Raw genomic sequence first — 13641 nt, 5'->3', positions numbered from 1 at the left:
TACAGTAAAGCATGGCAAGTGCTAAGATAAAAGTGGTTATGAGATGTTAGAGTAGCAAACAAGGAGAGTCAGGGAAGGCTTTCAGGAGGGAGTCATATTTAAAGAAAGACTAAGAAGTCATCCAGGTGAAGTGGAAGTTGACTTGGTTCCAACAGAGAAAACAAAGCCCTGGAGGTGAGAGAAAGGATGGCACATTTGGGGACCTACACTTATTTAGTATACTAGAATAAAGGCCGGGTACGGTGGTTCATGCCTGTAATCCCAGCTTTTGGGAAGCCGAGGTGAGTGGATAGCCTGAGTCCAGGAGTTCGAGACCAGCCTGGGCAACATGGCAAAACCCCATCTCTACTAAAAGTATAAAAAACAAAAGTATACTAGAATAAAAAATTTAAGCCATGTGGCCAGGTAAGTAGAGAGACCAAATCACGAAGAGCTTTGTTTGCCTGTGAAGGTGTTTTGGAATTATGGAGAGCCACTGTAGGGCCATTAGCATGGGAGTGCTATGAAAATATGCTAGATAGAGTCTGCAGATTGAAAGAGTAGGAGCTAAGGACGCAAGTGACTGGTCAATAGGCAGTTGCAATAATGTATGGTCTCATTTATACTTGCTAATGGATATGATGTGGTCCTGAGGTAGTGGCAGTACACAAAGGAGAGTGGCTAGATTCAAGAGATAGAAGATTTAAGATACAGAAATAAAACTCGTATTTGATTATATGTACAAGGGTGAGAGTGACAACTAAAGTTTCTGACTTGAACCAAGAGATAGAAACAAAAAACAATGAGAACATTTGGGGAGGGAGATGAGGAGTCCAATTTGTACATCTTGAGTGTTGGATGTCTGTGGTACATTCAGGGAGAGATGTAATTTGCAAAAGCAAGAGAAACATCTGAAGTGAAAGTTTAAGTTTGGGAGTTTTCACCTTATGGGTGACACTTCAAACCATGGACATAGATGAAATCTAAGAAGATTATGTAGAATGAGAAAAGAAATGAACCTAGGACAGAAAATATTATTATAATAACAATAATACTATTTTGTCTTTCCCCTCAGGAGCAATAGAACAAATACTAGTATATACTACTGCTGAAGTCAAGGCTTGAAGTTTTGACCTTAGTTAATGTCAGTAATAAAAGTCTAAACAAGAGACATAATTCAGCTATCAAACCCACATTCACTGAATATGAACTTGCTCAGCATTCTTCACTTTCTAGATTCATAGGTATGCACCGCTCTGCCTATTTATCAGGGCCATTTTCACTAACTTTTCTATCTGAGATCCTATTTAAATTCAGAGAAAAAATGGAGAATCAAAGTAGTTGTACAGACAGGTTAAGCCAAGAAATCCTTTCTCCTCTTTTCTCCATAAGGGCACACAGAAAGCGTCAATGATACACAAATAAAGCAAATGCATCATCTTCTACCTGCAGTTGATTGAGGAGTTTTTCTCAATTGATGACTTTATCCTAAGTGATAAAATCTGTATTTTGTTGCTCCACTTGTCTCTCTGCAGTTCCAGCATCTGTCCAAGGAGTAATTGCAGACAATGCCTACAGCAGTCATTCCTTAATAGTAAGTTGGCAAAAAGCTGCTGGTGTGGCAGAAAGATATGACATCCTGCTTGTAACTGAAAATGGAATCCTTCTGCGCAACACATCAGAGCCAGCCACCACTAAGCAACACAAATTTGAAGATCTAACACCAGGCAAGAAATACAAGATACAGATCCTAACTGTCAGTGGAGGCCTCTTTAGCAAGGAAGCCCAGACTGAAGGCCGAACAGGTAATTAGCACAGCATAATGTTTTGTAGCACATATTGCCAATGTCTGCTATTGTGTAAGAACCACAGGGTGAGAGGGATGAAGCAACACTGGGAGATGATGTCTATCTCTTGACACGCCGGGAACATTCACCCTGATTTGCCACTTCCATGTCAGTTGCCCTATCCACACAGGACTCAGCCCACCATACTCTGTTTCTGATTTTTCATTAATATTGGTGCTATTAGCTTCCTATTGCTGCTATAATAAACTATCACAATCTTAGTGGCTTAAAACCACCCAAATTTATTATTTTCTAGTCCTGAAGGTTAGAATCTGAAAATGGTTTTTTGGGACTGAAATCAAGACATCAGGGCAGTGTTTCTTGTAGAGACTTTAGAGGGAGAATCCACTCCTTGCCTTTTTCAGCTTCTGAGGCAGCCCACATTCCTTGGCTCGTGTCACCCTCCCAACAATGACATTAATCCAATCTCTGCATGGGACCTTACATCTCTTTCTCTGCTCTCCTGCCTCCCTCTTCCATCTTTTAAGGACTCTTGTGATTACCTTGGTCACCAACCGGACAATCCAGGATAATTCCTTCGTCTCAAGATCCTTAACTTAATCACATCTACAAAGCCCTTTTTGCCACAGAAGGTAACATATTCACAGGTTCTGGGGGTTAGGACATGGACATCTTTGGGGCCATTATTCAGACAACCACATTGGCCTAATGGATTGATAACTTATTTATTAAGTACATAGGTCTGAAGGCAGGGATGGTTATGTTGACAGGGACATAAAGATGAATCAGGCATGCTTCTTGTTCTTAAAGAGCTGACTGACGAGACAGACACATGGACAAATAATGGCAATGCATTGTGATAAAGAGTACATATGAGAGAGGGATGTTTGCCATTCAGGGAAGCATGGAGGTCAGGTAGAATTGAGACATCTTCATAAAAGTGACATTTCAGTACTGCCTTGAAGGATGAAGAAATTCTCCTTATGGAGAGAAAGTAGAATACTTTGTACAGACAGTCTGTCCTGTGCAAAGGCCAAGAGGTATGAACAGGAGAAAGGAGAAGTTGTGGGTGGCTGAAATGTGTGTTGCATGATGGAAAGGTGAGGCTGAAAGCCAGATTGGAGCCAAATTAGAGGGTGCCTGGTAGCCTTCCTCAGGAGTTTATCTTTTTATCTTAAAGCAATACAAAACTTTAAGCCAGAGACTAATTGTTTTGTAATAAAAGATGTATCTTTAAAAAGATTAATCAGATAGCAATGGGGGAATAGATTGAATGGAAATGAACTAGAGGTGAGGAGATCCACCTATTAATTTATTATTGAGTACCTACTATAGGCTAGGCACTATTCTAACTGCTGGATATACAGAAGTGAATAAAAAACTCCCATGGTCATTATGCTTATAGCCTAGTGGGGAAGAAAGTCAATAAATAAAATAAATAAGTAAAAGATGTAGGAGGTTGGGTGGTAATAAAGACCAAGAAGGAAATTAAGTTAGGAAAGTGGGATAGCAAGAGTTGGGGCTTACAATTTTATCTATCTATCTATCTATCTATCTATCTATCTATCTATCTATCTATCCATCATCTATCATTTATTTATTGGAGACAGAACCTCGCTGTGGCACCCAGGCTGGAGTGCAGTGGCACAATCTCAATTCACTGCAACCTCTGCCTCCTGGGCTCAAACGATCCTCCCATCTCAGCCTCCCAAGTAGTTGGGACTTTAGGCATGTGCCACCATGGCCAGCTAATTTTTGTATTTTCTTGTAGAGACAGGGTTTCTCCACATTGCCTAGGCTGGTCTCGCACTCCTGGGCTCAATAAATCCACCTGCCTCAGCCTCCCAAAGTGTTGGGATTACAGGCGTGAGCCACCACGCCTGGTCAAGGGGCTTACAATTTTTTTTTTTTTTTTGAGATGGAGTCTCCCTCTGTTGCCCAAGCTGGAGTACAGTGGTGTGATCTTAGCTCACCACAACCTCCACCTCCTGGGTTCAAGCAGTTCTCCTGCCTCAGCCTCCCCAGTAGAGTAGATGGGACTACAGGTATGCACCACTACACCCACCTAATTTTTATATTTTTAGTAGAGACGGGGTTTCGCCATGTTGGCCAGGCTGGTCTTGAACTCCTGACCTCAGGTGATCCACCCTCCTCAGCCTCCCAAAGTGCTGGGATTACAGGCATGAGCCACTGCACCTGGCCGGGACTTACAATTTTAGATAGTACAGTCCCCAAAGACTTCATTGAGGCAGTGACATTTGAGTAAAAATCTGAAAGAAATGAGAAAGTCATGCAAATATTTGGGTATTTATAAGCAGAGCCAATGCCAGCACAAAGACCCTGAATGGGTGTGTGTCTGACCTGTTGGAGGAACAGTAAAGAGGCCCACATGGCTAGAACAGAGTGAGCGAGAATGAGTGGGGCGGATGCAGTCGGACAGGTAATGGGAGTGATGACATGACTGCAGTCATAGGATGATAAGGACCAATAGCTGAACGAATGCAGGGGCCCTGGTGAAGAATAGTGGGTAGAGCCAAGAAATATTTTTGCATTAGCTTAAGTGGCACTTGGGGGCTGAGTGGATTATAGAGGAAGGAACAGAAGATTCCAGAGTTTCCACCTGGGATGTCTGGTAGAAGATGATGCCATTAATTGAGATAAGAGAAGAAGGAGGAGACAGGGTCAGGCAAAAATCAAGAGTTGAGCTGTGTATTGAGTTTGAGATGCCTGAGTGACCTGCAGAGAGAAGGGACCATAGGTATTTGGAAATATGGATTTGAGCTCAGAAGAGAAGTGAGCTGGACATAAAAAGATCTGGACCAGAATGCTAGTTAAATCCATAAGTTGAATGAGACTGATTGCTCAGCTAGGGCTATAGAATATGAAGGAAACAAAGGATGGATCCATGGGAAATAACTCCTTGTAAGAGCCTGACAAAAGGGAGGAGAAAGCAAAGAGAGCCTGAGAAAGAGCATCTGGGGTGGAGGAAAGAGAACTCAGGCAAAATCAAGGCAGATGTCCTGTTCTGTTTCTACTGGCATCTTAAGCCTTCTGAGGAATCAGGCAGCATCTGTGCCAGCAGTTTGCAAGGAGGTGGTTTCTAGCAGCACTTGACCTTGCCAAGAGGTAGCACAGAAGTCCAAAAGGGTTTGCAAAATTCTAACATGAAGCTTTTTGTAAAGTGCTTTTGGCTTTTCCTATTGTTTTGTTTCCCATATCACTGAATCCAACTTCATCTTTCTGTTTGCTTTTCCCTTTCTTTCCCACCTGCTCTCTTCTCCTCACTGCATTTCCCTCCCTCATTCTCTTGCTCCTCGACTTTTCCAGTCCCAGCAGCTGTCACCGACCTGCGGATCACAGAGAACTCCACCAGGCACCTGTCCTTCCGCTGGACCGCCTCAGAGGGGGAGCTCAGCTGGTACAACATCTTTTTGTACAACCCAGATGGGAATCTCCAGGAGAGAGCTCAAGTTGACCCACAAGTCCAGAGCTTCTCTTTCCAGAACTTGCTACAAGGCAGAATGTACAAGATGGTGATTGTAACTCACAGTGGGGAGCTGTCTAATGAGTCTTTCATATTTGGTAGAACAGGTAAGACCAAGACCCAAGCAGTAATGAATTGTGGGGGAATTGTCCCGGCATTCACTGGTTTTTCCTTGGTTGGTCCTTAGTTTCCTATTCTATTCAGGATGTAGCTTTATATGACATTTGTGACTTTCAGGCTATTTGACCCTAAATCGCACCTTTGACTATATATAACTAATTTGTGGCCAGTTTTTGCACTGGCTTCTGCTCTTTTGCCTCCACTTATTTACTTCCTAGGCCTTGGTAAAAAATGAATGTGGTTCCTCCTCTTGCCATCAAACTGTACAAGAGGGCTGTAACCCATCATAGTTTAATTCGAGCTACACCCTTCAGCTTTCTAACAAGAAATAGATGGAGAGGAGAGCAGGAGCAGAGAAGGGCAACCACAAATATAACAAACAGGCAGTGACTGCTGCGAATTAGAAACATAGCACTAGATGAAGTGAAAACACAGAGTTCCAGGAAAGTGAGAGACATCTCTCTGGGCTGCAAACAAAAAACAGAATCTTTCCTTTTCCCATAATTTGAGTCCTTTATCTCCTATTCAAAAAAAATTTTTTTGGGGGGATGAGTTCTCACTCTGTTGCCCAGGCTGGAGTGCAGTGATGCCATCATGGCTCCCTGCAGCCTCGACCACCTGGGCTCAAGTGATCCTCTTGCTTCAGCCTCCCGAGTAGCTGGGACTACAGGCACACGACACCATGCATGGCAAACTTTTAATTTTTTAATTTTTATTTTTTGTAGAGATGGGGGCCTCTCTGTATTGCCCAGGTGGTCTTGAACTCCTGGGCTAAAGCAATCCTCTGCCTCAACCTCCCAAAGTGCTGGAATTAGAGGCATGAGCCACCACGCTCAGCCTACCTATTCAGTTCTTTTTTCTCATTTGACAATAGTTTTAGGTGCTCTTCTGTGCCAGGCACATGGCCCACTGCTGTAATATGATGGTGAACAAGACAGTCAAGGGCCCTGCCCTCAGAGAACTCTGCAATAGCGGGGAGGGAAGAGGACAAGGACGGATCATCAAAGGGAGATGATCTGGGAATGCCTTAAATTCTATGAAAAAAATGATGTGTCATGATAGTGACTTGGCAGGACAAGCAACTGCTTTAGATAGGAGAAGGCATTCCAGCAGAGACCTAAAGGTGAGGGGAGCCATGTGGGAACATATTCCAAGGGCACCCAACAGAAGTTCTGTTTGTCTTTTGAAAGGAGTGAAAAAGAGCAGCGATAAGCCTCAACCACAAATAGAATTGCCTAGATGTCATCATTTCTGAGGCAACCCACCCTTTGCACATCTTTCCTTATCTGCTCATTAATGCTTAAAGGTCCCCCAATGTGGCAACAGTCTTCATTCTCCAAAAAATAGCAAAGCTACTGGGATGGGTGGCAGCATGACTAATCTATACAATAATACGGGTGACTGTTAACACTTCTCTCCCTAAATGAAGTTGTACCAATACAGATTTTATAAGAAAGAGCACAAGAGAACTGAGAACCTAAAGGAGGGTAGAGAGGATGTAAAGAGACCCAGAGAGGGTTGTTATGGGATGGTGGCTGCAATGAGATAGGCCACACTGGGAGGAGCTGGAACCTTGTATATACATTTTCTGGGCCTTTTTTATAAGCTAAATGACAATGATTTATTCATCATTTATGAAGATTTCATTTTACATGCTTATCAGGGTCCATGTGGCAAGCATCTAGAAGTCACCACCTGGTTTGTTTTGTTTTAATTTATACCATATCTTTAGTCCATATGCCCTTAAAGTTAAATGGCCTGAAATGTAGGCAAGATCTGACTACAATATGTACGACTCACCCACATGCCCAACATAGCATATACTCTCACCTGTGGGCCAAAATGCCTGTGTTTCTGTTTTGTTCTCAGTAAGAATTTTTCTTCTGTTTAAGTCCCAGCCTCTGTGAGTCACCTCAGGGGGTCCAATCGGAACATGACAGACAGCCTTTGGTTCAGCTGGAGTCCAGCCTCTGGGGACTTTGACTTTTATGAGCTGATTCTCTATAATCCCAATGGCACAAAGAAGGAAAACTGGAAAGACAAGGACCTGACCGAGTGGCGGTTTCACGGCCTTGTTCCTGGAAGGAAGTACACGCTGTGGGTGGTAACTCACAGTGGAGATCTCAGCAATAAAGTCACAGCGGAGAGCAGAACAGGTGAGAAGCCCAGGTGCCAATGGCCAAGGGATGGTGGGAAGTAGCTTCCAGAGACACATTTTGATTCTGATTTTAATGACAAGAGATAAAGCCAATAATGATATACCCTGTGCTAGCCCCTGAACTCGGGAAGGGACTGTGGTACAATAGATAAAGGACAAGGCTTTGGTCCCAAAGAACTATGTCCTTAGCTTAGCTCTATGAATCTGGGCAAGTCATTGAGCATCTCTAGGCCTCAGTTTTCTTATCTGCAAAGTGGGAATAATCATATACATCACTGTGTGGCTATCACCAGTGCTTCCTAACTGTTTTTATGTCATGGGCACACATAGATGTCTATGTGCCACCCTGGGGTTAATCAACAAGGCTATCTGCAACTGGACATAATTGTCTGTGGACGTCAGCCCTGTACCCCAAAATCTGATGGAATTAATACCTTCACATACTTGTAACCCATTCAGGGCACACTCATGCTCCACAGCACCATGGTAAGGAAGATCTGGCTATGAATATTTAAGAAAAGGTATATGAGGCTGGGTGCCGTGGCTCATGCCTATAATCCCAGTACTTTGGGAGGCCGAGGTGGGCAGATCACTTGAGGTCTGGAGTTCGAGACCAGCCTGGTCAACAAGAGGAAACCCTGTCTCTACTAAAAATACAACAATTAGTCAGGCGTAGTGGTGGGCACCTGTAATCCCAGCTACTTGGGAGGCTGAGGTAATCCCAGCTACCTGGGAGGTGGAGGTTGCAGTGAGCCAAGATCACTCCACTGCACTTCAGCCTGGGCAGCAAGAGCAAAACTCTGTCTCAAAAAAAAAAAAAAAAAAAAAAAGGTACATAAAATGCTTGAGGACAGTGCCTTACACATAATAAACACTATTAATGAAAGCTCCTGCTACTATATTATTATCATATTATCTCTTCCTACAAAGTACATTAAAAGTGTGTCTGATGTTGCTCAGCTATCTTATTTGTATGTGTTATGGCATAGATGTGATTATGTGATTTTTCACTTTCTCCTACATTCAGCTCCAAGTCCTCCCAGTCTTATGTCATTTGCTGACATTGCCAACACATCCTTGGCCATCACGTGGAAAGGGCCCCCAGACTGGACGGACTACAACGACTTTGAGCTGCAGTGGTTGCCCAGAGATGCACTTACTGTCTTCAACCCCTACAACAACAGAAAATCAGAAGGACGCATTATGTATGGTCTTCGTCCAGGGAGAGCCTATCAATTCAGTGTCAAGACTGTCAGTGGTGATTCCTGGAAAACTTACAGCAAACCAATTTTTGGATCTGTGAGGACAAGTATGACATGTTTTGCTACTCTTATTTCTCAAATGGAGTAAGAGGAAGTATATGTTCAACATCTTACCCAAATAGGGCTTGGATTAAATCCATATTTTTACATGGGATTGGTCTGGATTTGAATTCAGGCAGAAGTCTATGTAGATTCGTTCGTTCATTCAACGTTAACAACAAGGGACAATAAAGAAATAATCTCTCTCTGCCCTCATGGGGCTTACAGTTAGGTAGGACGTACTATTTGTAAATAGACATTATATTTTGGGTGCGATGAGGGAAGTAAGTGGTACTATAGAGACACTCGTTAGGTAATCTGACCCAATACAAGAGAACTTCTTGGAAAAGGAAACATCCAAATAGAAACCTAAAGAAAGAAATTTACCACGTAGAGGTAGGGGAAGAAGTGGAGAATATTGCAGGTAGAGAGAATAAAATATTCCAAGATCAGAGAGGAGGGAGAGTACAAGATCTACTAATAGGGGAAAAGAAAGAAGTTTATTTGGCCACAGCATAAAAGGTAAGGATTAAGGGAATCAGATCATAAAATGTTTTGTATTCCATGGTAACTACTTTGAACTTTATTCTGAACCAACTGGAGCCACTGAATTTCAGCAGAGATATCATAATCATTATTTACACTTTAGAAAGTTACTCTGGGTACAGTGTAGAGAATAGAATGAAAGAGGCAAAACTAGAAGTAGAGGGATCATAGTTAGCACATACTGCTGTATGTCCCTGAGATAAAAATACTTCGATGATGAAGCATATACCAGTTTCTTCCCAAAGGCATTTTGGGATAGATGCTATCACCCTCAAAGAAAGAGAGATTTTCAATGTAGGGACTTTAATTCAAATATTTGTGTTTCAGTAATACTCAGTATAAGTAGCTTCCGGGATCAGATCAGATAGTTATTGGTTGTTGATAAAATACATAGCTGAAAGTTAGAAATTTAAGCAAGTAGTTTTTATTTTTTAATAAACATTAATACTATAACAAGTATAACTTTTATGCCACATTGTATCCAGAGAGCAGTTATTTGTGTGTCAAGAGAAACATGTGAAAAAGAACTAAGAGTTTTAGTTTATGGCAAGCTCAGGATGAGTTTTCTGTGGCTGACTGTGGGCTGTGTTCATGAAATCTGCTAAGCAGAACACCCTGCACTGGTTACCAAACCCAGGGCAGGACTCTAAACACTTCTGCCCATTGCATCTGGTATTAGAGTAGCCAGGGAAACACAACGCAAACACTGGATGGAACAAAGCTTTACTTACATAGAGAAGAGACAGAGTAAGATCAGCCTCAACAGTATGCATCAGTCCCCCACGGCCAGCTGCAGTGGTTGCCCAGAGATGCACTTGCTGTCTTCAACCCTGACAACAACAGAAAACAGAAGGGCGCATTGTGTATGGTCTCTTCCAGCAGCCAGTGGAGGGCAGGTGGCTAAGTGCACCCCTCTCGGGCCACAGTAGAAGGACCCTGTCCTGTCTCCTCAGAGGACAACTATAGCATTGGTGTTCACCATCTGCCATGTGACACACATGCTTAAGCAGAACAAAAGAGCATACATTGAGCTTGCAACAGGGAATGATACTCCCACACAAGGCAATGAGCCCAGCACAGACTGTGTAGGCTCTCGATCTCTTGGTAAGAAAGTATCTTAAGCTCAAGGGCCATTTCTTACACAGCCAAATGGGGGGTGATAGACTATGCACATGAGACTGCCTTTCGCAACAGCCTCCCAGGTGCTCAGTTTAAGAGCTCATACAGCTCTGTTAGAGGCTGGGCTTATAAATCACAACTGGACTGTTGTATTCAGTCCCGGGTGCTAGAATTTAAGAGAGGCATTTACCAAAAAGGGGAGTGCTCAAGAGGACAAAAACTGCCATGAAGAGGGACTCAGTGCTGTGTTTCATGAGGAATGATTATGGTGGAACTTGGTTTTTGTTTTGTTTTGTTTTGTTTTTTTCTTCGAGGCTTGTATTTATTAGGATCGGGTCAGGCTATGGGTAACAGAAAATCCAAAATAGCAGAAGTTTAAATAGAACAGAAGTTTATAATTTTTGTGTAAAATGATTCCAGTACTCAATTTCTCACAAATATGCTTCAACCATAATGAATGATTTGCAGTTCTCAATTTTCTACCATCCCACTCCTGGCACCTCCTCCTTTGGTACCTGGGTTTGTGGTTTTTCTCTACGTAGAATGCCTCTTTCTTGATACCTTGGCAGAGTGTCACCTCTGCCTTACAGCTTTTACTAACTCCTGCTGATCATTAATAGCCAGCAGCTGAACGTTGTGTGTCACTCCCCCCGCCTCCACATAGCACCTTCTTTCACCATTTCTTCTGGTATGTTTTCCTTTCTACCTTGTGTTACGGCTATTTTGGACTCATTTCCATTCCTAGAGCTTAGGGCTAACGTCTTATTTCCCTCTATACTGTTCATAATAACCAGGAGAGCACCTGGCACATAGTAGGTACTTGTTTCTCTCAACACGTGAAAGAAGTGTTCACTCCACTCTCTTTTTGTTTGCATGGCTTCAGAGGAGGACATAATTCTTAACTTTGCTTCTCTACATGTAAGTTGTTTTTCCCCCTCTGGCTTCTTTCAGGAATTTTTCTTTATCTCTGATTTTCTGTAGTGTGAAAACGATATGCCTAGGCATAGTTTTTTTGGCATATATCCTCCTTGGTGTTTTCTGAGCTTCCTGGATCTGTGGTTGGTGTCTAACATTTATTTGTGGGAAATTCTTAGTCATTCTTGTTTCAGATATTTCTTCTGTTCCTTTCTTTCTTCTTCTGGTATTCCCATTTTGTGTAGGATACACCTGTTGTGGTTGTTCCATGGTCCTTGGATCTTCTGTTCTGCTTTTCAGTCTTTGTTTTCTTTGCTTTTTCCGTTTGGGAGGTCTCTATGGATATATCCTCAGGCTCAGAGACTGTCCTCAGCCATGTCTAACTACTAATAAGCCCATCAAGGCACTCTTTAACTGTTACTCAGACTTGTCCACACTTGTCCTCCAGCTTTTCCTACCCCAGCCTTGGTTCCCTGGGATATATATGCTCATGTGTCTCTGCTAGGGTGAGCCACGACCCTCTGTATTTGCCTGTCTGTCCCTCCTATACCTAGATCTCAGAGCTAGTTGGACCCAAAGGAGCTGAAAAAAAAAAAAAAAAAAAAAAATTCTCCCTGAGTTCTGAAAAGTGTTACCTCCTCTGTTTCCTTAAGAGCCTGACAAGATACAAAACCTGCATTGCCGGCCTCAGAACTCCACAGCCATTGCCTGTTCTTGGATCCCTCCTGATTCTGACTTTGATGGTTATAGTATTGAATGCCGGAAAATGGACACCCAAGAAGTTGAGTTTTCCAGAAAGCTGGAGAAAGAAAAATCTCTGCTCAACATCATGATGCTAGTGCCCCATAAGAGGTACCTGGTGTCCATCAAAGTGCAGTCGGCCAGCATGGCCAGCGAGGTGGTTGAAGACAGCACTATCACAATGATAGACCGTAAGTGTCCCTGGAGGTGCGCACAGAGCCTCCTGTCACCGAAGTGAAGGGGCTCTGCACCTTTCTCTATCATATCCATCACTGCTATTCACTTGCATACACTTCACTTTTGCATAAGCCTATCTGATTGCCACCTGGAGAGGAGGACTTAAAAGGCTCCAAGAAATAGAAACATTTCTCTGGGTAAAGTACCCTGACAGCAAACAAGTTAGATGGTCTTAAAGTACCTGAATGAGTTAGTATTTAAATATATCACTTTGCCTCATATAGTTAGAGCTATAATGGAGCTCTTAAGCAATTTGAAGCTACAACTTCAGGAAATTCTGCTGAAGAGCTACCTCTTTCATTATGCTTAATGTGCCACTGGCAAATCACTTCCTGTGCCTGTTTTCCTTCAGGAGAGGGGGAGACTTTCTTGATTACAGCATTAAACACAGGCACACGCTCACACACACACAGAATGATGCAGGAGAGCAGAATCCTTCATTTCACTAACTGTTGTTTATGCTGTGAAAGCAGAGCTGTGACCCCTCTTGGTTCCTTCCCCACCTCTTTTTCCAGGCCCCCCTCCTCCACCCCCCCACATTCGTGTGAATGAAAAGGATGTGCTAATTAGCAAATCTTCCATCAACTTTACTGTCAACTGCAGCTGGTTCAGCGACACCAATGGAGCTGTGAAATACTTCACAGTGGTGGTGAGAGAGGCTGATGGTAAGTTATCATGAGTTAACTCCACTCTGAGACACAGAATTGCCTTCTCAGCGGTCATGTGGGAGATCTTTCTGTGACAAAGTTCAAGAAACTTAAGTAGAAAATGTAATTTTTGTATCATTCACCCCTATCTCTGCTGGACACAGGGAGATGTAAGAAAAAGCTGCCCAAAGGCTCTTTGGGCAGTAAAGCCTGTTATCCTCTGGGTTTAATTATTAAATAGAAGAGTAATGATAATAGCAAACACAACGATAATAACAATAACCATCATTTATTGAGCCCTTACTACGTGCCGTGCACTATTGAAAGTGCATTGCATGTAATATTCAGTCCTCTTCATTACTAGGTCAGTCTTGTTCACTACTCTTTTGTTCTACCATTAAACATTAATATGCCTCAACCGTCTTCACCCCTCCCTGTCTCAAATGCCTCAACTGATCATACTTGCAAACCACCCACCAAGTCACAAAAATAACCAAAAGCTTAAAAGAAGAAAAAGATGTTCATGAGAAACATTCTTCCCTTCTCCACTGAATTTTGAATAGTATGTTTCATTCTCTAGTCTCCT

General features: G+C 42.7%; 1 protein-coding gene across 6 annotated transcripts in view; it reads left to right on the top strand.

The window, feature by feature from the left end:
* PTPRB (protein tyrosine phosphatase receptor type B) overlaps window positions 1-13641 on the top strand; it is a 118737-nt gene that overhangs the window by 70702 nt on the left and 34394 nt on the right. For 5 of the 6 annotated variants that reach the window (XM_055239626.2, XM_055239625.2, XM_055239630.2 and 2 more), the window contains 6 exons: window positions 1515-1784; window positions 5115-5378; window positions 7284-7547; window positions 8577-8858; window positions 12084-12362; window positions 12924-13073. In XM_055239626.2, coding sequence (XP_055095601.1) covers window positions 1515-1784; window positions 5115-5378; window positions 7284-7547; window positions 8577-8858; window positions 12084-12362; window positions 12924-13073 — 1509 coding nt within the window. The remainder of the gene's footprint in view (window positions 1-1514; window positions 1785-5114; window positions 5379-7283; window positions 7548-8576; window positions 8859-12083; window positions 12363-12923; window positions 13074-13641) is intronic. The other variant, XM_055239629.2, reaches the window with a different exon arrangement.

Source organism: Symphalangus syndactylus, chromosome 13 (assembly GCF_028878055.3).
Source record: "Symphalangus syndactylus isolate Jambi chromosome 13, NHGRI_mSymSyn1-v2.1_pri, whole genome shotgun sequence".
Lineage (NCBI taxonomy): Eukaryota > Metazoa > Chordata > Mammalia > Primates > Hylobatidae > Symphalangus > Symphalangus syndactylus.
This window is presented reverse-complemented; position numbering and strand designations above follow the sequence as displayed.